This window comes from Staurois parvus, unplaced genomic scaffold, assembly GCF_062004578.1.
Source record: "Staurois parvus isolate SC_StPar_1 unplaced genomic scaffold, SC_StPar_1.0 ptg000381l, whole genome shotgun sequence".
NCBI classification, from domain to species: domain Eukaryota; kingdom Metazoa; phylum Chordata; class Amphibia; order Anura; family Ranidae; genus Staurois; species Staurois parvus.
In genome coordinates, this window is record NW_028318177.1 from 3,142,346 (window position 1) to 3,167,227 (window position 24,882).

General features: G+C 42.1%; 1 protein-coding gene across 1 annotated transcript in view; it reads left to right on the plus strand.

The window, feature by feature from the left end:
- Positions 1–472: 472 nt before the first annotated feature.
- The window catches only part of LOC149455949 (protein kinase C delta type-like), a 30,015-nt gene continuing 5,605 nt past the window's right edge, over positions 473–24,882 (plus strand). The window contains exons 1-7 of the mRNA XM_089685723.1: positions 473–763; positions 1,936–2,093; positions 2,586–2,724; positions 4,006–4,197; positions 4,598–4,732; positions 5,326–6,734; positions 23,440–23,894. Of these exons, the coding sequence (XP_089541849.1) occupies positions 524–763; positions 1,936–2,093; positions 2,586–2,724; positions 4,006–4,197; positions 4,598–4,732; positions 5,326–5,457 (996 nt within the window). The 5' untranslated portion in view covers positions 473–523 and the 3' untranslated portion in view covers positions 5,458–6,734; positions 23,440–23,894. The remainder of the gene's footprint in view (positions 764–1,935; positions 2,094–2,585; positions 2,725–4,005; positions 4,198–4,597; positions 4,733–5,325; positions 6,735–23,439; positions 23,895–24,882) is intronic.

Consider the following 24,882-nt stretch of genomic DNA (forward strand, 5'->3'; position numbering starts at 1 on the left):
ACATCCAATCTGCATGACATGTGAAATAACATTTCTTCCTATGGGGCACTGGTGGTACGGCTTCAGTGCGGTTTGAAAAAGAGTCATGTAGGATTTCTGAGCAGTGTGGTCTGGTTCAGGTGCGGATTACAGGCTAATGACTTCTATGGGAACAGTTTCTAAACCACATATGTGTGAACAGGATAATCTTGAGAGCTAATTCTGTCCTTACCAGTGGTTAGTCAGAATAAGTAGGAGGAGGGGAGAGGGAGCATTTGTGGAATAGTTGGGGTTTACCTAGTTTGGACTAGGTAGGGTGTGCAGCAAGCAGTCAGAATCAACCATGTACAAGTCTGATTTCTGCAGAGTGAATTATGATTGGTCGTTTTGGGGTATGACACCTACGAATCAGCCTGCTGTAATGAAAAAGACCGATGGAGGCTCTTTGTTATGTCTACAGGACACTAATGCAGGTTGATAATATGTCAACAAATGACAGAAAAAGAGGAGGAAAAGAAATGTAATTAGAGACACAAATTGAGGAATGTTTAGTAATGATGTTACAGCTAGAGTATGTGGAAAAGATGATATACTAACTGTCCCTTTCTTACAGGTCGTGGCAGCCACCCATCGTGACAGTAAGCTCCTGGTGGCCGTGAAGTTGGTCAGCAAGAAGCTTCTAATTGATGAAGACCCAGATTCCGTCCTTATTGAGCGCCAAGTACTGGAAATGGTTGAGAGCAGCCCTTTCTGTACTCACCTCTATGGCGCATTTCAAACAAAAGTAAGTATTTTAGGAAAATATATACAGTAACAAAAAAATTCCTTTATGACATCTGTCTGTCCGCTTTTGAAGCTGAACTCCAGACAGGCAGGAAATATGCAGATGTGACACATGTATGTATTCACACAATCGTGGTTGGTGGTCTCCCCTGCCCCCTACACTGACAACCGTCATACTGCATTGTGCAATACTATGTAATGCAATCTGGCCTGACTGGCTCACACTGGTACCTGTTCCTCTTCTATTTTGAATCCTGCTGTGAGGAAGGGAAGCCAATATAAAAATGACTTTGGCTAATTTTACTGATTTACTTAATACAAGGGATGCACCGATACTGGTTTTTTTATCAGCAAGTACGAGTACCGATACTTTCGGTCAAGTACTCGCCGATACTGAGTGCCGATTCTTTGCGCTGCAATTTGCGCTAATGGATGCAAATTGCACCGCACAGAACAGCATGCAGTTTTAGAAGGAATACAATTCCCGTCCAAACCGCATACGGTTTCCCCACTGCTCTTGTGTGAACCCAGGCTTGTCATAGCCCGAGTTCACATAAGAGTGGTGCAGGTATACCTCCCTGCAGGCATCCCGTGCTGAGTATCAGTGGTAGAAGAGGAGAGAAAGTGGCAGGGATTTCCTCTCATTGCCGCAATGCTTGGGCTAGACGGCATCTGACTGGTCAGCTGCTCTCTCCTCTCCTACCACTGACACTCAGCATGGAATGCCTGTAGGAAGGTTTCCTGCACTGCTCCTGTGTGTTTGCACAGGAGCAGTGGGGAAACCGCATGCCATTTGGACAGGAATCGCATTCCTGTTCAAATCGCATGCTAAACTTTGCGGTGCAATTTGCATCCATTAAACGCAAATCGTGCCGCAAAGTATCAGTTAAGGTAACGGGAGTAGTTTCACGAGTACTCATGAAAATACTCGGTATCCCTACTTAACACATCACTGGAATCAAGGGATGGTTTATATCTGACTGAAGTTCAAATATAATTGGATGAGATAAGTCAGATGTAGGGAAAGACACCAGAAACATGTTACCAAGGGTTGTGCAGCGATAGACAGACATAGATGTCATGCAGTGTATTTTGGTAGAAAATATTCTGCTGCTTTTATTTTGACCTTTTTATTGAATTCATTCACTGACCTGTCTGTATTTGCTTCTCCAGAATTACTTATTTTTTGCTATGGAATTCCTGGGTGGAGGAGACCTGCGGAAGAAGATGATCACCACCAAGCAACCATTTGACGTCACCACCATCAGATGTCTGGCAGTGGAGCTGCTTTGCGGTTTGCAATTCATACATTTGAAAGGTGTAGTGCACAGGTAAGTACCTTGAATAAACTAATCATTTTTACAATCTGCCCCTCCTGCTGCCTCAGCACCTATACTGTTACTAAATCCTATTTGTGAAAAGATCGATGGCGAGCTCACACTTACCCATTCATCCTTCTCCATCCAATGTCTGTGGCTGCCCTTCTGCTGGCAGTTCACATAAGAGAATGGTTGAGCGCAAGTTGGATCACTTTTAATGTTTCACTTACAAAGTAAAGAAGAGGGCCCATTAGGTCAGGTTTGATTGAATTTTCCACCAGGACTGATTGATTAATTCAGATGAAAATGGTTGTTTAATGGTCATGCAGTAGCAGTGTAATCAGTCCCGGGAAGACACCATTGTTTCCTGGATCAAATCATTCTGTCTACGGGCAGCTAGGAAAGGCAGATTTGTGAATGTTGATCCCTCTATTGATCAGTAACACTGGGACATATGGGAGATAATTGTCTGAACTGCAGAGCTAACGCTCTTTTTCTCCATAGGGACCTGAAGCCTGAAAACATCCTTCTAGATGATGTTGGTCATGTGAAAATTGCAGATTTTGGTCTAGCCGTGACCAATATGTTCAGAAACAAGAAAGTGAAGGAAAGAGCCGGAACAGACACTTATATGGCACCAGAAGTAAGTAAAAGACCAGTCATCTGCTGGTTCAATGTGCCCATACACAGGGCAATTATCAACTAGATTAGGCCTTAAGTAGAACCTGTATATAAGGAGCAATTATCAACCAGATTAGAGGTGAATTAAAGAGAACCTGTACACATAGGTCAATTATTGACTAGATTAAAGGGAAATTTTCAGTCTGGCATTTTCCAGTCTCAGCTGAGGGTCCCATCTGACACTGGAGGCAGCCAATGACTTCCCGAAGCAGTGCTTGTTCCACGGCTGGCAAATCTCTTTGTGACCCTAAGGAGGTCTGGTGTGCCCTGGAGGTGTTGAACACTGGCAGCCTTCAGAACAGAAAGAAGGTTGGAACTGAGACAAGTTTAATAATCTATGCTGACAGGTTCTCTTTAAGGTTCCCCTAACTGGGTGACATGTAAGGAAATCAGTTATCTGCCCTGATCAGACTTCGGAAATCTCACATTCAGTTATTTTGTGAGATTGGAAGTTTAGCTCAGGAGCCACCCACTTCTGGGGGTCCCATTGATCAGGAATGTTTGGAACTCAAGTAATCTTTATCTAGGACATCAGTCATCTTAAAGCAAAGTTCCACCTGGAAAAAAAAATAAAAGTCAGCAGCTACAAAAACTGTCCCTTGGTCCAGCGGTGTACTCAACCGCTGGTTTCACCAGCCGTCTTCTCTCCCTGGTGCCGGCATCTTCAGTGTGGGCACCCGGCTATCACAGTTTGCAGCTTCACATCCGGGTGCCCACTGCGCATGCGCGAAAAGCGCTGTGCTTTGTAAACGGCCCCGTAGATTTCTGGGACCTATCACGTGTCCCAGAAAACTACTGGGAAGGAGGGTAGGACGACAACTTCTGCTTCCCATCGCCTAGGCGATCGCAGCAGAAGTGGGGGCGGGTACCTGTCAAATCCCCCCCCCCTGCTCCACAAAGGTGCCAATCCTTAATGGGGAGCGGGGAACAAAGGCTTAAAGCGGAACTTCCCCTTTTTGGTGGAGCTCCTCTTTAAGGTGAACGTGTTAGGATAAAATTGCTTTGCCAATTTGTTTTTCTTCTTTGTTGTTGTGTCTAACAGGGGTAGAGGGTTGCACTTACATTTCTGAGTGCACAGGCAGTAAAACTGGACAGCGTGTAATATCTAGCTTGTGTCCGCTGCTTCTACATTAATTCAATATTACAAATTGAACATTTCTGGGCGAAGCTTTCTTCTAAGAGATGCTTCTGCTTTCCAGTCTGATTTGTCACTCTGATCCTAATCTCTCTGATTTTCTTACAGGTGCATGATGGAAAGGCATATAACCAAATCGCAGATTATTTCTCACTGGGAATAATTCTGTTTGAGACCGCCTTTAAATATCACCCATTCTACGACGGCGACGACTCGAAGAAGGTGAAACATTCCATATGCCATGAGGAGCCAAGTTATCCAGAAGAGGCTGACCCCGAACTCCTGGATTTACTGAAAAAGGTAAGTAGTGACATAGTCCCAGTGGGATAAGAAAAGTTTAGGCTCATCTAATGAGTCAGTGTGCTCTGCAAATGCAGTTTACTCTTTGCTTGCTATAGGGATCTGAACAAACTGGAGCCCCATTCATCCTAATGATTGTAAAAAAAAAGTGAGCTAGGAGGTGGAGGAAATTTGTCACATGACATTTCAAGGTATTCTTTGCAGCATGATGCAGAGAACACACCGCAGACTCCACATTGCGCTGTGCATTTCATTAATAGGATATAAATTGCCAACGCCATGTGGAGTATTTCCTGCGACCTGTGGGGAGAAGAAGCTACAGGTCTTTATAAATAAATCTCTTAGCATTTTATGCCATTGCTACCATCTTATGTTTTTCTATTTTCTTTTTCCTCTACAGCTCCTGTGCAAAGACCAGAGTCGTCGCAAAGTGGACGTTGACAACATCAACCAGCACCCATTTTTCAATGGCGTAAATTGGGAAGAGCTGGATGTGAACGGGACAAGTCCCCCATTTTCTACACAAAAAAAGAAGGTAAGTAGAAATTTCAGCAGTAAGTGTGCAGTCCACCCAGCCTGGCACTGTACACACACAATAAAGGGTGTTAGTAAGACAGCGAATCATTGTGCTTAAAGGGAAACAATCAAGACCAGATTAATGAAAAAATCTGAAAATTTCATCTTTATTATAATTGTGCAGCATTTTTACTTCATATCTTAGCTTTACTTGGAGTCTGACTCATCAGATTGAGAGTCTGGGGGAAGGAGTTGCAGATCGCTTTGCTACTGTTATGCACTCAGGAGCTGGGAGACAGTGTGTGAAAATGTGACCTTGAGAGGATAGCAACTGGTACACCTCAGGTGAGCTCTCAGTCTGACTCTCAAACTGAAGACTCAGGAAAAGTGAGTAAAGTGAAATAAGGGGACAAATATAAACCCTTTCAGAATTGAGTCTGCACAAATCTAATAGTGAAAATCCATATCCATGCTTATGCACAGTGGTGGCTGATATCTGACATCTCGCAATAATGGATTTGGATGACCCATACAGGTGGAAATGGCCCCCATAGGTCATAGAGGCATTTCTTTTATTAGTGGATCTAATTACTCTCTCTTTTGCTTTTTCAGACCACTACAAAATTGAAAAAAAAGGAAATAGAGCTGGAAGAAATCACAGACGACGATGAGGCTATTACAGCTAAGGATCAGCAGAGATTCAAGGGCTTTTCTTTTGTCAGCAAACAATGGAGAGCCTTGTAGACGAGGCTATTTCACCTAAGGAGTATAGGCTGTTCATTGGATTTTTGGTTTCAATGGTATTTTTGGATCAATGGTAAAAGCCAATAGACGCCAGATGAAGAACAACAAGTAGCTCTTGGAAAGGACTTCTGGATATTACAACATTTTAGGGCATTTTAACACATAGCAGCTCTGCTGTGTTCAGTAGAGGATCCATGAACAGATAGCCTATAGAGCAGCCTTCGTTAAATGGTGGACTGTGGGCCGTATGCGGACCGAGTCACTGTCCCATCCAGACCACCATATTTCCGCCATTTAGGAGCCAGTTCTTCACCTCAGCCGCCACCACTGCTGTCATTATCAAAGAGGGCAGAGGTAGGACATTGGTTACTAGGATACACAGCAGTCTTAGCAACCAATCACCTGCTAGGACACCTGAAAAGTTAACTCCGGCAGCTCCCACTCCCGCCCTCTATTCGAAGCTGCTGTGTCCCCAGCTCTCTGTCTAGAGCTGTCCTGTCTCCTGCTCTCTGCTCCAAATACCCCGTAGTGTTGTGGGACACGTGACAGGTCCCAGAAGACTACAGGGCCATTCACAAAGCGCAGCGCTTCTCACGCATGCGCAGTGGGCACCCGCTGGACCGAAGGCCAGGTAGGTGTCTGTATTTTAAAAGTCAGCAGCTACAAGTTTTGTAGCTGCTGACTTTTATTTCATTTTTTTCCAGGTGGAGCAGGTTCCTAGAGAGGATACTGATGGGATTGTTAGGCCAACTTTGCTTAATGGGTGGAAGCAAGTGTCTGGGAATGTTAAGTTCAGTCCAGTCATATCAGATGGTTAACAGGTCAGTGTTTCCAGGACAGCATAGTGAGAAACACAGATTTATTATTTCCACTGGAGATATAAATATTTGCCTGAGAGTATTACAAGACAGTAGTGGGCACCCTACAATGATTTTGCAGCCAGAATGGGCAGATTGATAACTGTGAGCAGTGAGCTGTGTATATTGCCATAGTTGGAAGGAACATATAATCTGCTGTGTTTTATACTCTTTTAAGGTGATGAACATCAAGAGGTGAAGAAAGCAGACCAGAGGTCAACGTGAAAGAAGATGAGGCAGACCAGAGGACAATGCGGGAACACAAAGAAGGCACTTGCGATTATCCCTTAGATACAAACCTGTAGAAAGAAGTGGAAACCTGACAGGGAGCTCACACAAAGTGGAAGAGGTCCCTGCTAAGATCAGGCTTACCTGACCCCAGGTAGCTGATACAGCACTGCTGTGTCACATGGCGAAAAGGTGAGTGCCAGAAGTGCAGTACAAGCTGGTGAGGTGGGTAGCACTTGTAGCGTCCCACAGCCACCAAGATTTCAGGCACAAGCCTGTAAAGCCCATAGAAGCCTTCCAGAAGTGCTTGCAAATCCTGGTTGGCAGCCCCCAGATTCAGCAGTACCTGGTATCCCCCATTCACAGCCAAAGCCAGAGTTCAGGTGGAAACGGCCAACTTGACAATGCCCCTTGATTTATGTTTTGCCCATTTTCACAGAAGATTGCTACAATTTGATTGTGGACCAAACTAATCTAATGTAAATTGCCCCCACCCAAATTAACACCTTGCCAGGCTATTTGAATGAAAACCAGTCATAGTTTCCGCATTTAGAACTTTTGTGGGGCTGACCCTTAAAAATGGCATTATAAACAAAACATTCAAAACACCAAGATTGGAGGAAGGAGCCTGACCATGTCTTGGAGTGGGAGCTCAATGTGAAAGCTCCCGGCTCCCAAGCACCTCCAGTGTCCTGCCGAGAAGGGGAGAGATGTGCGGGAAGCCCTGGAGAAACTAGCCGGGGAGAGGGGGGCTTTCCTGGTGGGGTGCGTGGACCGAGGACCTCCGGGAGTGGCAGCCGTCGCGGCGGGTCTTCCTGTGCTCTCGGCCCAGCACTGTGTGTTCCCCACAGCTCAGTGGACACCAGGCGATCAGGTGATCTGCCGCAAGGGAGTTCTGGGAAGCAGGGGAGCCGGCCAGCGTTTCTTGGAGCAAGGGAGACGCCGGCTCTCTTCCTCCTGCACACAGGACTGTGGCAGCTGGAGACACTGTGAAAACGGGCTGGGTGAACCCCCCCCTGCAATCCACTCATTGTGTGAGGGAAATGTCGAGTGCAGTGTTCCCCAGAAGAGTACATGGAGCCGCCTCGTCCCTCACTCGGACCCCGGACAGCATGAAAAACAAAGTATCAAAGGGAGGAGAGCCTAAGGCTTACCAAACAGGGTCAATTAAAAAATATATACCCTCACAGGAGAAAGACTCCAGAGAGACAACAGGGAATAAGTGTAAGAGGTGAAAGGGAAAACGGGGGGGGGGGGGGGGGAAATGTTCCAGACTATCCCTAGAAATAGCTAACAGTAGTCAACATATGGAAGAAGAAGTGGATATGGATAAAGTAGAAGAACAAGAGGAGAGCTCACAGATGCCTACTAAAGCAGAAATGTTTAAAGGACTTGAAAGATCCCTAAAACAGAAACTGGCAAAATTACATAAAGACCTGGGGCAAATATTATCAAGGGTGGAGGAGACGGAAAAAAAAAACTAGATAAACATGCCCAAATTATACAGAAATTAGAAAAACGGGCGATGGAAATTAGAAAGAAATTAAAGAAATTCAACATAGATTTTCTTCAGTGGTTTTGTTTACAGGAGACACGTTTGGTGCAAGAATCAAATGTGAAATTAAATTCCAGATATTATCCAATGTGGTTTTATGCAGATTCCCCAATTAAAAGTGCCAAGGGAGTGGCAATAGGTTTTGCAAAAAATATAAGGTTTAAGCTGGAAGACAGATTGGTAGTTCCAGAAGGGAGTTTTCTGTTTAAGGGAAAATTACAGGAAATTGACTGTACATTAGCAAATATTTATTGCCCGAATAAGAAACCGGAGGTATTCCTAAAAATTACTCTGAGGAAGTTAATGGATTTCAAAAAAGGCAATTTAATTGTGGCAGGTGGTTTCAATCTCTGCATGGATCCCAAGATGGATATGACGTCCCCTGTGCAGAGAGATGGTAGTAGGTCTCTGAAATCCTTGAAAAAAATGATATACTAATGTCAACTTGTAGATATATGGAAAATTAAGCACATGAATGGCAGAGACTATACGTTTTATTCTCTTGCACTTGAGATGTATTCAAGACTGGATTATATATTGCTGGTCCATCGACTTATCGAGTCTCTGGTCACAATGCAATTATTATGGGGAAATGAGCAGATCGGGGGGAACTTGTGGAGGTTAAATGAGACACTTCTCCAGGATTCAGAGGTGGATCAAAGAATTAAAAAAAAAAATTTTTTTTTGAGGAAAATGATTATGGGGAAGTGTCCGTAGCAACAGTGTGGGAGGCTGATAAGGCTTATATTAGAGGAATCCTGATAGCAATTGGAGCAAAAAAGAAGAGGGAAAGAAGAGAAAAAATAAACACGCTTCTTAGTGAACTCTGTGAGTTAGAGCAGATACATAAACATAAAGTAACAAAAGAGATTATGCAGAGGGTAATAAATAAAAGAGAAGAAAAGAATTAAATACATTTCTGGAAGAAGATAAGAGTGTTCAATAAAATGATATGTGAGAGATACAGATGGGGAGATAGGCCAGGAAAGTATTTAATGAGGGCTCAAGAGAAAAAAAATCTAGGAACTATATAGAGAAAATAAGAGACCACAAAGAAGAATTAATGTATTCAACTAAAGATATAGCTAAGGTGATTAAAGAATATTATAATACGCTATATAATATTATCCCCCACAGCTCCATAAGTAAAGGTGAAGTAGGAAAAATAGAAAAAAGACAGACATACTTAAAAAAGCCAGGATTACCAAAATTAAGTGAGGAGCAATTAAAATCCTTACCATTAGCAATAATGCAGGAGGAAATACACTTAGCATTAAAGAGTACTATAGCTGGGAAAGGTCCAGGACCTGATGGATACACAGTGAGATATTATAAAAAATATAAAGAATTATTAGTACCTAAAATGAGGATATATATGAATGCATTGGGGGATGGAAATGAGGAGGGAATCCCTACAAGCCCATGTAGTTCTCATACATAAGGAAGGTAAAGATGATACTCACTGTTCAAGTTACAGACCGATTTCCTTATTAAACACAGATACCAAACTATATGCAAAAGTTCTGGCAAACAGATTGAAAGACCTAATGTTGGAATGGATACACATAGACCAAGTAGGCTTTGTCCCAGGGAGAGAGGGTAGAGATAACGGACTGAGATCTCAGTTTCTCATACAAAAAAGTAGGAAAGAGAAAATCCCTGCGGTGGTACTCTCTATCGATGCTGAAAAGGCATTTGATAGAGTAGATTGGGGATATATGTTGAATTCATTGGAAGTATTGGGGATGGGACCTAGAATTAGAGAGTGGATAAGGAACTTATATAGTCAACCCTCTGCAGCAATCATGGTTAATGGGGAATTGTCAGAGTATTTTGGGATGCACAACGGAACTAGACAGGGACGCCTTTTGTCTCCATTGCTATGTTTTATCATTGGGATCTCTTTTGGCTACAATAAGGAATAATAAAGATATAAAAGGAATTTGGATAGGTGATACGGAGCACAAGGTGGCAGCTTATGCTTATGTAGATGACATGCTGTTCTATGTGGGAAACCCAAGGATAACATTGCCAAATTTAATGAAATCACTTAAAGAATATGGGGAGATGTCAAATTTAAAAATTAACCCAACAAAAACAGAAATTTTAAACATAAATCTTCGAAATAGAGAGAAAAATAGTTTACAGGAGAAATTTCCCTTTGTTTGGAGAGAAAAAGAATTGAAATATCTAGGAATAAAATTAACTGTATCCTCCAAGAACTTGTATAAATTGAATTATATCCCATTATTAAATGAGATCAGGGATGAACTAAGGAAATTAGGAGGGGGAACCCCATCATGGATAGGTCGTATAAATTTGATTAAAAATGGTGATTCTTCCAAAAATATTATATAAACTTCAAATGATACCAATTAAACTACCAGAAGTATACTTTAGATCAATTAAAAAAATATTAAGATTTATTTAGAGGAATAAAAAACAGAGAATACGCCAGGAAATTTTATGTAGAAATAAAGAGAGGAGGAATGGGAGTCCCAGATATAAAAAGATATTATAACTCAGTAATAATGGCGGAGATTTTTGACTGAACATATAATGCAGAAGGGAAAAGCTGGGTTAAAATAGAAAATATACTAAGTAATACTAAATTAAGTGGAATTGTATGGTTAACGCCACAATACAGAGGATTAGCAGAGGATTAGCATGTTTTAGGAGTTTGGGATATTTTACACAAACAGATGGGATGGGAATATTATTCACTGTTAATGCCCTTAGGGTCCACAGAGTTTTTCCCCCCAGGTAAGGAAGGTATAACAGGGAAGTGGATTAAGAAGGAAGATACACAATTAAGGGATATAATGGTGGGAGAGGAAATAGGATCACTTAAGGAATTGGAAAAAAAAAGAAGTTTTTACGACAATGGATGAGTGGCGTTATTTTCAATTGAAACACTTTATAGGAAAACATTCAAAGCCTTTAACTGCTTGCTGTCCAGCCACTGTAGAAAAATGGCCACATGGTGGCACCGCTGCGCAATATCATGTTTTAAAATGTGATATTGCAAAACAGGTAGGGGGCGCGCCCAAGGCACGCGACCGCCCTACCCGTGCTGCCGATCGCAGCCGCTGGTGTTAATCACCGGGTCCCGGCCGGTCAATACCCGCCGGGTCCCGGCAATTGCAAACAGTGACACAGAGCACAGCTGCATTGTTTACAAAGCAGCTCTGCTCCCTGTCAGTTCCTAACACACTGTTCCTGAGAGAGGAGTTTAGCTCTTGGGATCAGTGTGTTCCTGTGAAGTACACACCCCCCGCCCACTAGTAAAACACTCCCTTCACACAGTTAACCCTTCGAGTGCCTAAAAAATAGTTAACCCCTTCCTCCCCAGTGCCATTAGTACAGTGTCAGTTTGTTTCACTGTCATAAATTGCTGATCACCGCCATAAATCGCTGAACGCCGCCATTAGTATAAAAAAAAAATCCCAGTATCTTTCCCTCCATTTGTAGGCGCTATAACTTTCACGTAAACCAATTAATTTACACGTATTGGGATTTTTTTCTTAGCAAAGACATGTCGCAGAATACATTTTGAGCGAAATTTATGATGAAATTTGATTTTAAAATTTTTTTACTGGACATGTTTTATAGCAAAAAGTCAAAAATATTGGTTTTTTTTCAAAATTGTCAGCCTTTTTTTTATAGCGCAAAAACATAAAAAAAAAACACAAAGGCAATCAAATACCACCAAATGAAAGCTCAATTCGTGGGGGAAAAAAAAGGATGTAAATTTAATTTGGGTGCAGTGTTGCACGACCGCGCATTTGTCAGTTAAAGTAATGCAGCGACGTAACACAAACCGCTTCTGTAACCGCTTCCTGACCGCCCTATAGCAGAAATAGGGCTACAGGGCGGCATGGGTGTGCAAAATCACACACACACATATATAAAAATATATAAACACACGTGATTTGTGCTCCTGTGGTTTTCACGCCCCTCCCAGATAGCGTCAGATTGCCCATCAGTACACCAGTCATAACATTTAACCCCTTGATTGCCGGGAGCACGCACAATAAACCTCCATTGCTAGTATAGTGTCTGAACGGGTCAATATCTTTGATCAGCACTATACCAGCGTTCACATTAGTATAGCGTCCCCAAAAATGCAGCGTTAGCGGGATCAGCCCCGGCAACTGCCAGCACCTGCATTTAGCCTCTACGCTTACCCCCCTTCAGACCCCACGGATGCCCAGACTACATGGGGAGCAGTGGCAAGATAGTTTGGGACTTGGTGTCATCCTTTTTCCATATGGGGTACCACTTATACGTGGATAATTTTTATTCAAGCGTGCCACTATTTAGACGTGTACAATCTTGGAACTGGCGCATGTGGCAAAGTGTGACCTAATGTGTGCCCACCATTAAAAGTGGGTGGATGCAGGGCGGTATATTCTAATGGTGAGCATACCACACACTTTCTGGCAGAGATTTCTTCTCTTTTTTTCATTCAGTCCACAGGATGCATACAAAAAAAAAAAAAAAAAAAAAAAAAAAAAAAAAAGAACATAGCATACACACCCAACAAGGACCAGCGACGTACTGGTACATCACTGGACTTTGAATGGTTATACCAGGATGATGCCTACAGCTGCAGGCATCATCCTGGTATCGTTTTTTTCAGCCAGCGATCGGCTTTCATGTAAAAGCAATCCTAGTGGCTAATTAGCTGAAGGATTGCTTTTACAAGCAGCGGGATATGATGCCCCGCTGCCTTCCACGGCCTTCTCGGGCAGTCCCGTGCCATCGGGGGAACCTGAGAATGCAGCCAGTGTTTCTGCCAGCTGACCATAGAGCTGATTGGAGACCAGAGTGGTGTCAATTATCTCTATAGTCTAAGACTTCGGAAACTATGAGAATTTCATCACTTCAGTTCTGTAGGATATAAACAGCGCCATTTGTAAATTGGGAAAGCGTCTGATCACACCGATTTTGGTTTGATTAGATAATGTAAGGGCAGAGGAGATATCTAGAGCTTAATAGACCCCAGATTTCTCAAAAAAGAATATATGACAATGCCCATTGTAGTTATAGGGGATATTTGCATTCCCTGTGATAGCATTAAAAGTGATAAAAAAAAAAAAAATGAAAAGTATAGTATAAAAATTATTAAAAAAATCAAAAAACCTTAAAAAAACAAAAAAACAAAAAAACTCGCCTCTTCCCATGCACGCACACCTTTGTGCACAAGCGTTGACCCTGTGCCGGTATGTAAACAGCGGTTGCACCATACATGTGAGGTATCGCCATGAACGTCAGATCAAGGGTAGTAATTCTAACACTAGACCTCCTCTGTAAATCTAAAATGGTAGCTTTTAAAGGCTTTTAAAATGTTGCCTATGGATATTAAAAATGTATGCAGTTTGTCACCATTGCACGGGGCATGCACAGTTTTAAAGAATGCCATGTTTGATATCCATTTACTCGGCATACCATCATCTTTTATATCGTGCCAAATAATTGGCCAATATATTGTGTTTTTGTGCATTAAAAGTAAAAAAAGTGTATTTTTAAAACAAAATTGCTTTTGAAAAATCGCTGCGCGAGTACTATGTGCCATAAAAGATTGTAGTACCCACCATTTTATTTACTAAGGTGTTTGCTTTAAAAAAACACATAATGTTTGGGAGTTTAAATTAATTTCCTAGCAAAAAATACTGATTTTTTTCATGTGAACAAAAAGGGGTTTATTTACTAAAGCTGGAGAGTCCAAAATCAGACTCCCTTCTGCATAGAAACCAATCAGCTTCTAACCTCAGCTTGTTCAATGAAGCTTTGGCAATGAAACCTGGAAGCTAATTGGTTTCTATGCAGAAGGGAGTCTGATTTTGGACTCTCCAGCTTTAGTAAATGAACCCCAAAGTGTCAGAAAAGGCTTGATCTTCAGGTGGTTAGAAGAGTGAGTGATGTGTGGCATAAACTTCTAATGCTGGGCATAAAACGCCCCCCACCCCCCAAAACGACCCCTTTTTGGAAAGTAGACACCCCAAACTATTTGCTGAGAGGAATGTTGAATCAATAGAAGAATTTATTTTTTACCACAAGTTTTTGGAAAATTACATGTTTTTTTTTTTATACACAAAATTGTCACTTAAATGATTTACTGCTCACATGCCATGGGTATATGTGGAAATATTTCCCAAAATACATTCTGCTACTTCTCCCGAGTATGGGGGTACCACATGTGAGAGACGTTTTGGCAGTCTAGCCAAGTACAGGACCCCAAAATCCAATAAGCACCTTCAGGCTTTTAAAGGACTTTATTTCCTCATTACACTTCCAGACTACCTTTCACAGTTTCGGAGGCCCTGAAATGCCAAGATAGCACCTAACCCCCCCAAATGACCCCTTTTTGGAAAGTAGCCACCCCAAGGAATTTGATAAGAAGCATGGTAAGTATTTTGCAGATCTCATTTGTTGCCACAAGTTTTTGGAAAATGAAGAAAAAAAACAAAACATTTTTTCTATTCTTTTTTTATATTTCAAAACCTTGTGAGAAAAAATGAGATATGCAAAATACTCACCATGCCTCTTTTTAAATTCCTTGGGGTGTCTACTTTCCAGAAACGGGTCATTTGGGGGGGGGGGTTGGTGCTATCCTGGCATGTCAGGGCCTTCGAAACTGTAATAGGTATTGAGGAAGTGAAATGAGGAAGTTGCGCACCTTCAGGCTTTCAAAGTGGTCATTGGCTTTCAGGCTCCTGTATGTGGCTAGGCTTCCAAAAAGTCTCACACATGTGCTATCCCCATACTCGGTAGAAGTAACAAAATGTATTTTGGGGTGTAATTCCACATATATGCATGACTTGTGCGAGAAATAAATAATTTAAAATGACAACTTTGTGTAAAAAAAAAAAAAAAATGTTTGTCATTTATTTTAATTAATTAATTTTGTCATGCTTTATCATTTTCTCTAAACTTTGAAACATTTCTGTCATCTCTTTCTTATTTGGTACTTGTAATTCACTGTCAGATTCTCTCTTCTTCATAATATCCGCTATTTGTTGACTACAGCTACTATTCATGCCCAATGATAATCTAGGGCTATTTCCCAGACTAGTTTCCATTTCACCCTTTTCGCTTGCGCCTTGGGACCTTTCCTTGGGATGTATATTTCTTAATCGTACCCGTTTGAGACCCTTTGAGCCCACTTCCTTTATTCTTCATGTCCTCTATGGGTCTCATTTTCTTCTATATGCTCAAGACAGGAAGATCCCAAATGTCTATATTTTGTGACCCAGCCTTGCCTTTTTTTTTTTTTTTTTTTTTTAATTTAAATATTTATTAAATTTTTCATATTGTTACAAAAACCCAAAAAGGGAAAAAAATTTTCATACAAATAAACATTTCTAACATTTCTATCTATCCCTTACTAAAAACTCTTTTCTTTCCCATCCCACTACCCCCCCTTCCCACCGCTCCTCCCCCCACCTCCCCCTCTGCAGACTCTATCCCATTCTACTCTCTTGAGGCTTATTAAATTTTTTTTTTTTTCTTTTTTTTCCCCTTCCTTTCTTTCTTTTTTTTTCCCCTTTCCTCTCTTTTTCTTCCTCTGCTAACATCCTGGTTCATATTTTCCTATATTTCTCTTTCAATCCTGCTCTTTCCCATTTTTCCCATCTCCTGAGATAAACTCTCATCTTATCTTCCTGCATATGATATGATCTTTCCATTCTACCTATCTGGTTTACTCTATTAATCCAGTCTTCCTCCTTTGGTACCTCAGCCCTCCGCCAAAACTTGGGTATCAACCCTTTCGCCGCATTCAAAAAATACCAAATACCTGAGTCTTTATATTTATTTACTGATGTCTCTACATTGTGTAGGAGGCACGTCGTTGGGTCTAACCCTATGTCAATTTCAGTTATTTCTTTAATCAATTTGACTATTATCTTCCAAAAAGCCTGGATTTTCGGACATTCCCACCATATGTGAAACACCGTGCCCTTCTCTCCACACCCTCTCCAACACTTATCTGAGTCCTCCCCATTCATCTTGTGCTCTACACTCGGTGTAATGTGCCATCGTGTCACACACTTATAATTAACCTCAACCTCTCTCATACTCACATTATCGTGTATCAATCTAAACATCTTTTTCTGTCTATCTTCGTCAAACCCAACTCCCATATCTCTTTCCCATTTTGTGATAAAGATTAACTTTGTGTTTGTGTCTAATTCTGTGAGTATTCTATACACTTTTGAAACACCGTGCTTCCCATCCCTTCGTGTCTCTAACAACCTTTCAAACATATTCCACTCCTGTTTTACTCTCAAGGGTTTCGGAAGATTTCCAATAAAACATTTCATTTGATGATATTTCCACTCATCTATTCTAATAAAAATATCTCCCTTATTCTCCATTACATCTTTAAGTGGTCTCAATTCCCCCCCCACCAAAACATCTCTCAGTTGGGTATCCTCCTTTCTAAACCATCTCCCCGATATCTTATTTTTTCCCGGAGGAAAGTAATCAGTATTTGTGAGAGGCATTAATATAGAATTAAATTCCCATTTCATGTTTTTGTGTAAATTGTCCCATATCCTAAGAACATTTAGAGTGTAGATACTTGTGCTTTCTTTAATTCCCCTAAACTGTGGTGGAACCCATATCGTCTGGTTCAATCTAGTGCCACTAAGATCGTTTTCAATTGTTACCCAACTTTTCCCCTTATGGTTAAATGTCCAGTCATATATTCTTGCTAAGACCACTGCTTTATAGTATCTCTTGACATCTGGAAGACCCAATCCCCCTTTCTCTTTAGTCCTGCTCAATGTTTCATATGCTATTCTAGGTTTTTTATTCTTCCATATGTATCTTGTTAACATTTTTTTCATTATCTTAAAGAAGGCTTCTGGGATTTTAATTGGTACCATTTGAAATCTATACAGTATTTTAGGCATAATTACCATTTTGACTAAGTTTATACGTCCTATCCAGGATGGATTTCCTCCTTCCAGTCTTTTTAAATCTTCCCTGATCTCATTTATCAAAGAGATATAGTTTAATCTATACAGGTGCTTAGATGAGGCAGTGAGTTTTATTCCTAAGTATTTTATCTCTTTTTCTCTCCATATAAAGGGGAATTCTTTTTGTAGTTTTTCTTTTTCGTTCTTTGATATATTAATATTCAGGATCTCTGTTTTCGTTGGATTAACTTTCAAATTTGATAGTTCACCGTACTCCCCCAGAATCTTCATTATATTTGGGAGAGTTATTCGGGGGTTCCCCACATAGAACAATAAGTCGTCCGCAAAGGCCGCTACTCTGTGTTCTATAGATTCTATCTGAATTCCCTTTACCGATCCGCTATTTCTTATTGTTGACAACAAAGGTTCGAGTGACAATACATATAGCAGGGGGGATAGTGGGCAGCCTTGTCTTGTACCATTGGACATTCCAATGGGTTCTGATCTCTCCCCATTTACCGTGATGATTGCAGTAGGCTCCCTATATAATTTACTTATCCACTCTCGCATTCTATCGCCTATCCCCAGCACTTTTAAGTTGTCCATCATAAAGCCCCAGTCCACTCTATCAAATGCTTTCTCTGCATCAATTGACAAGAGCACTACCGGGGCTTTCCCTTTTCTACTTTTCTGAATAAGCATGAGGGTTCTCAAGCCGTTATCTCTACCTTCTCTCCCCGGTACAAAGCCCACCTGATCTCCATGTATCCATTCAGGCATCAAGTCCCTCAACCTGTTTGCTAACACCTTTGCATACAGTTTAGTGTCAGTGTTCAATAATGAGATAGGTCTGTAGCTGGAGCACTGAGATGGATCTTTTCCCTCCTTATGAATAAGCACTACATGGGCCTGTAGGGATTCTCTCCTCACTTCCATCCCACCTCCCAGAGCATTCATATATTTCTCCAGTTTGGGTAACAGTACTTCACTAAATTTCTTATAGTACTTAACTGTATAACCATCCGAGCCTGGGCTTTTTCCCCCCCCTGTGCTTTTTAATGCTGTTTTGATTTCTTCCTGGGAAATTTCTGCGTCTAGGGAGTTCAACTGTGCTTCACTTAGTTTTGGTAATCCCGCATTTTTTAAGTATGTCATCTTTTTTTTGTTAATTACCTCTTGAGTTTGTTTTAGAGGGCCTTGGGGACTAATATTATATAACTTTTTGTAATACTCCGTAAACACTTTAATAATCTCTTTATTTGAGTGGACCAACTCCCCCTTTGAGCTTTTTATCTTTTCTATATAGTTCCTGTTTTTCTTTTTATTCAAAGCTCTCATTAAATATCTTCCTGGTCTGTCTCCCCATCTATATCTCTCATTCAAAACCCTGTTGTATACTCTTCTCTTCTCCTCATCCATCAATCTCTCTAGTTCATCTTTTTTATCCAATAACTTCTGTCTCGTATCTTTTGTTATTTTCTTCTTATGTATCTGCTCTAAATCCAATATTTCTTTTAATAGCCCACTGACCCTCTCTCTTCTTTCCTTTTTCTTCCTTGCTCCTGCCGCTATCAAGATTCCTCTTATGAATACCTTATGGCTTTCCCAGACTGTGGCTATCGATACTTCCTCTGATTCGTTCTCCTTAAAGTATACCTTAATCTCTTTCTCGATTTTCTGAACTACCTCCTCATCCAGAAGAAGAACCTCATTTAACCTCCACCCTAATCCTCCAGTCCACCTTCTTCCCCATTCCATTTTCATTACGACCGGAGCATGATCCGAGAACGTCCTTGTCTCTATGTCAATTTTAACCAGGTGATCTATAAGTTGATGGTCTATTAAGATGTAATCTAATCTCGAGTATATCTCATGTGCATTAGAGAAGAAGGTATAGTCTCTGTCTTTCATATGCGTTATTCTCCAGGTATCCACTAGTTGACATTCATGCATCACTTTCTTCAAAACTCTCAGAGACCTACTCCCCTCTCTCTGCACAGAAGAGGTATTATCCCTTTGTGGGTCCATACAGAAATTTAGATCTCCAGCTACTATCAAACGCCCTTTTTTGAATTCCATTAATTTTTTCAACAGACCCTTCATATATATCTCCGGGTTTTTATTAGGGCAGTATATATTGGCTAAAGTACACTCTATCCCCTGAAGTCTACCTTTTAGGAATAAAAACCTCCCCTCCGGGTCGGTTCTTCTATCCTGTAGCTCAAATCTCATATTCTTTGCCAAACCTATTGCAACCCCTTTTGCTCTTTTAATTGGAGAATCTGCATAGTACCATATTGGGTAGTATTTGGATTTTAATTTCACGTTTGCCTCTATCTCAAAATGCGTCTCCTGTAAAAATACCACTGACGTCGCCCTATGATGTAACTCATTAAACAACCTAAATCTCTTCCCTGGACAACTCAGCCCATTCACATTATAAGTTATAAACTGTATTTCTTCCATCTTTCCCTATTAACTCCATCTCTCTTCTAGATTGCCTCTTCCTCTTTGTCCCTTCTGTCATGCAGAGTATTAACCCAATACCTCCTCCCCTCCCTCCCACCCAGCTCCCGTCCCACCCAACTCCCCTCCCCTCCCCCCTCCCACCCATTTTCCCATCCCACCCCCCTTCCTCCCCCTCCCCTCTTTTTAGGCCTGTTGATTGCCTACCAATCATTTGTGGTAATACTATCCACTTTTGATTTAATCTATAGGGGAAAAACTCCAGCCCTGGGCAGCATTCCGCCCCTTCCCCCCCTCCCCCTTAACCCCTAAATCCTACCAAAATATCTCAATAACAGTGGTTTGAGGGCGGAAGGGATAAGGCGGAGAGAGAGAAAAAAAAAAAAAAAAAAAAAACAAAAAAACACTATCTCTCTCCCTCTCCCCCTCCCCCCCTCCGCCCCCCCCCCACCAACCAGTTGCCAGTCCTCTTTTCTTTTCGTTCTAATTTCCCAGTGTTCTTCTTCCCAGCCAGGAATCTCCATTCTTTGTAGATTGAGTCTGTCGCAAAAATTTTTCAAATCTTCTGGGAACCTAAGATATGCTGTATTTCCATTTCTCCATCCTATTAGGCACTCAGGGGTCCCCCATCTATATTGCACCTTTTGTTCTTTCAATCTTTCCAATAGAGGTCTAAGGGTTCTCCTTCTCCATAAAGTCTCTGGTGACAAGTCCGCATATATCTGTAAGTCCTTTCCTTCATACATAATTACTGCTTTTCCCTTTATCCTCTTCCAAATTTTATCTTTATCTAGGAATTCACAGAATTTGACAAGTATATCTCGTGGCCTATCTTTTCCCGAATTTCCTTGGATTTTTCCTTGTCTAGAAATTCCTTCTATTTTAGTTTTTTCCATATTAGTACTGTCCATTATGGAATTTAATATTTTACAGACCATCTCTTGCAAATTTTCTCCTTTAGAATTCTCTGGGACTCCACGTATCCTAATATTTCTCCTCCTATTCCTATTTTCTTGTATCTCAGCCTTATAAAACAATTTTTCTTGTGCTTTCCTCATGTTAATTATTTCTTTTTCCAATTCGGCAATAGTTTGGGACTGGTTTTTGACTTTTTCCTCCGTTTCTTCCACTCTCACCAAAAGGTGACCCAAATCATTTCGAATATTTACAATTTCTTGTTTTATTGTTTTCTCCAGATCTTTGAACATTTCTGCCATTTCTTTTTTGTTTGGTATTTGTAGCTCTGTCTCCATCTCTATATTAGCCGATATTTGTTGGCTGCTAATGTCAAGGCCTAGTGATAGTCTAGGGCTACTTTCCAGGCTTAGATCTACTTCACCTTTTCCACTTTTGCCCTGAGTCCTTTCTGGGGTTATATTTCCCTGGGAAGTGTATTTTTTAATAGTGCCAGTCTGAGTCCCTTTTAGCCCACTTCCTTTTGTACTTTTATTTTTCATTCTTCTATTGCTCTTATTCTTCTTTATTGGCTCTGGGGTTAAGGAGAGATAACTATTAATATATACGTCACTACTTATCCACTCATTTGATTTTCCAGCTTTTTATTCGTTTTTCCTCTTCTCCTTTTCACTACTTTATATTTCCCACTCAAGGGGCTCCCCTCTCTTCTCTCACACACTGCCTCTCCCAACAGCCCACAGGAAGCACATAATTTTGTTGAGGCTCGGTCAGAGTCACTCACCCTGCTCGTGTCTCTCTTCTTCTCGGGGCCCGACCAACATTCCTCTCTGTCCTTCATCTGGGCAGTGTGATCATTTTAGGGGTTCCTCCAAAAAAAAATCCTCCTCCTTTCTCTCTCCAATCCCCCGTGTCTCTCCTCCTTCAGAAGCAGGACTGAGAGCAATGGGCCAACCAGCAGGGCCCCAAACAACGGACCGACCAGCACAGCCCCCAGCAGTCCAGCAACGGTCAAGATCCCAGCCAACAAGCCGGCAGACAGAGCTCCAGGTAGAAACCGGCTGACAGGATTCTGAGCACTAGGCTAGGATGCAGAGCTCCGAGCAGTGAGCCTATTAGCAGGGCACCAGACTATCGGCGCTATAACAGGGGACCAGGTATTAGGTCGGCAGCCGTGCTCCAAGGGGTAGATCCACCAGCCGATCAGCTCCTCTCTCTCTGCACCAAACACCGGCCGGCTTCCTGGTTTCCCAGTGGTGCTTAGCGGCCGGTCACGTGTCTGCACCGCTCCACCTTGTCTCCCCGCTGCCCGACACACCTTCACCCCGAGCACCGAAGCCGGATCCCTTCTCACAACTCAGCTCTCCCGCAGGGTTCCTCCATCCATCCAAGGGGGACCACCGCACCGCAGCTCCACATCACAGGTAGGGGCTTGGGGAGGTGGGTGAAGGAGCTTGCCCGAGAGCTCCTACATCTGGCTCTCGTCAGCCGCCAGGGTTAGGCTCCACCCCCCACATTAATCCTTGCAAAATTGCTTTCCCGACCCAGCCTTGCCTTACTATTTATCCTTTTACTTTATTTTTCTAAGTCTCCTTGGTCCTCTTCTCTTCACCACTTCATGACCCTTGGGAATCCCCCCCTCCTCTCCTTCACCCCTTGCTCCTCTATGCCACAAAGGATAACAGCACACAGTAAGCCCCACCCGTTCTCACTCACCCTTCTCTTTCTACGTTCTTCGGGTGGAGGGCTTTCCTCAGACGCTCAGTCCTCAGGGGGATTCCTCCGGGTCTCCTGGGTCTTTCTTTTATAGCCCACTTCTATTTGGGGTCCATCCTTAAATAGCAAGCTGGGTCTCCTGGGTCTAAGCCCATACAGCAAGCCGGGGAACGAAGCCAGGAGCGAACCAGCACCTCCTGCTCTCCTCGGGACGCCGGCCGGCTTCTTTTCCTCCCAGTGATCCTCCGCGGTTTACCACGTGGTCCCGCCTCGTCACCTCGTCTCCCAGCAACCCGGCTCGTCGTCACGTGAAGCTCGGGGGGATCGATCTCCTTCTCCACCTCACTGCTCCTCACATCACCGATTCTCCGGCTGCTCCACCAATGCCTTCCGCACTCCGGTGAGTCTGCCCCTCCTTAACATACATCTAGAGGGCCCCTGGGGAGGTCGGGAAGCGGAGCCTAGCGGGAAGCTACTGCCTCGCGCTCTCCTCGGCCGCCATGTTCAGGCTCCTCCCCGTGTACCGCACAGCGCTCCTCTTATTACAGCGCAATTCCATGGCATAGGACATCGGGGGATGGCAGGTAGTGAAAGATGAAATAAAGAAAAGATTGTGTTCCAAATCTTACTAAACAGACACAAGAACAAATAGCACTGTGAGTTACATGCATCAGAAACAATGCTGGAACCCCCAATCAGGTTAGACATAATCACCTAGTGGACCATTTGAGGAAATTCAAATTGATTTCACACTCATGCCTAATAGTGTATGATGCAAGCTTCTGCAGGCGATAGTGGATCGCTTTAGTTGCTGGCCCGAAGCATTTGTAACAAAGAGGATACGCACCATTGCTAAAATCCATTGCAAAGAAATCTTCCCTCGATGGGGATGTCCAGTAAGTATAGACTCACACGAAAAAACAGCATTTTCATCAAAGGTTACACAACAAGTAGGCAAACTGATGAGCATTGACTGGAAGTTCCACATACCCTACCATCCACAGAGTTCTGGTCAGGCAGAACGGGCAAATAGAACCCTGAAGGAAAAACTAAGGAAGGCATCAGGTGGGGCATTTAAGGGATGGGAAGTGTACTAGCCAGCTGTTCTGGCTGAGATGAGGATGATACCAAATAAAGTCACCAAGCTTTCCCACTTTGAAATTCTTATGGGCGGGTCATTCCCCACTCCCTGGACAAGAGGTCCTTTGGTAGTTACGTCAGGTGATTTACAATAAATCCAGGAAAGATATTTCCAGGAATTGATTAGGGTGCTGAATGGTGTATACGGTGATGTCGCTCTCATTTCCTCTTCCCACAGATTGTCCAACCCACCCATACAAGCCAGGAGATCAGGTAGAGGTTAAGGAACTTCACAAAAACAAGACCACAGATCTGCCGTACAGAGAACCTACCATAGCGACAGCTGTGACTGCTGATTCCAACGTCTGGATACATGCTTCTAGAGTAAAGAGGATCCCGGAACCTTCAAGGAACCAGGAGAAACAGACGGAACAAGGAAAGGGGACAGACCTACCAGCGTCCTCCAATCTTTAGAATGCTGCTTCATCCAGAGACAGCTTGGAAGAACATTCTTTTGATTGGTTGTCTCTCAGTGATAACTTTTTCAGTGGCTTACTGGGCTAGTCACTGCTACTATCATCCAGAAGAATGGCCACTAATCTATGGTCACAACAATAGGACTGTAAGTGACAGTGGACTAATAAAAAAGGAGCAGAAAAGATCAATGACCGAAAAGATGTCGTTTTTTTAAATGTAAGTATAGGTATGCCAAACTCTCAGATTTCGAGAGTTGTTGGGTTTGCAGTATGCTCCACCCCGAAACAATGAACATTCCTTTGTATGCTGCACCAAAAAATGTGACATCAATGTTTATTGGTAATCTGAGTATTATCCTTACAAATGTTACTACAAGGCCTAAATATAAAAAGGGACTGTGAGCTAATGGTAAAGTTGTTATTATATATTTATTTTTGTAACTTTACTCTGCATAAATCATTTAACAGTGTCATTTCATGAGATAATTACAAGGCCGTGTTTAGGGGTGGGGCAACTAGTGGCGAGTAACTCTTAAGGCCTGGCTAGTAGTTCAGGACTTTGAATTTTGAGCCCTGTATTTATTATTGTTAGGATCAAAAACACATAAAAAGGTATAAGGGCTCTTTCACACCAAGTGCTAAATAATCTAACTACTTGGAACGGTCGAGTGATGTAGTATTTTAAACTAGGCCATGTAAGCAGTCGTCTCAAAGATATACAAAAATACAAATTTCTGTACTCAAGGATGAGACAAAAAAGCCCTAATAGCTCAAAAACTGAGGATTGAGGAATTTCTTTCCTAGAAGGAAAATTCCAGACAACAAGTTCAACCAGTCAAAGAGTCCCTAATGTTCCTCCGCAAAACTCTGCAACTGAGCTAAAATGAGAAAGGTCGCTCAGTTTTCCTTAACCAGAGTTCTATGTAATTCTCTGCTCCCAGAGTTCCTGAAGCCCAGTGGTGCTTTATATCCTCTCACCAACAGCTTTCTCCATCACTCATCATATACAAAATTCCTAAACAAGCTTGAATTGGATTGTTGGCCTTAAGAAACCTCTCATTTCAGAAATGACACATTTTTGTTTTTACATTAGGAGGTCTGTATGTGAGAGATAACAAGGAGACTACAGTGGTTACATTTGGGAATTGTTCTCTTGTATGACAAGCATGTGTTCTCAGTTCATCATCAAAAGGGACTGGGATAGA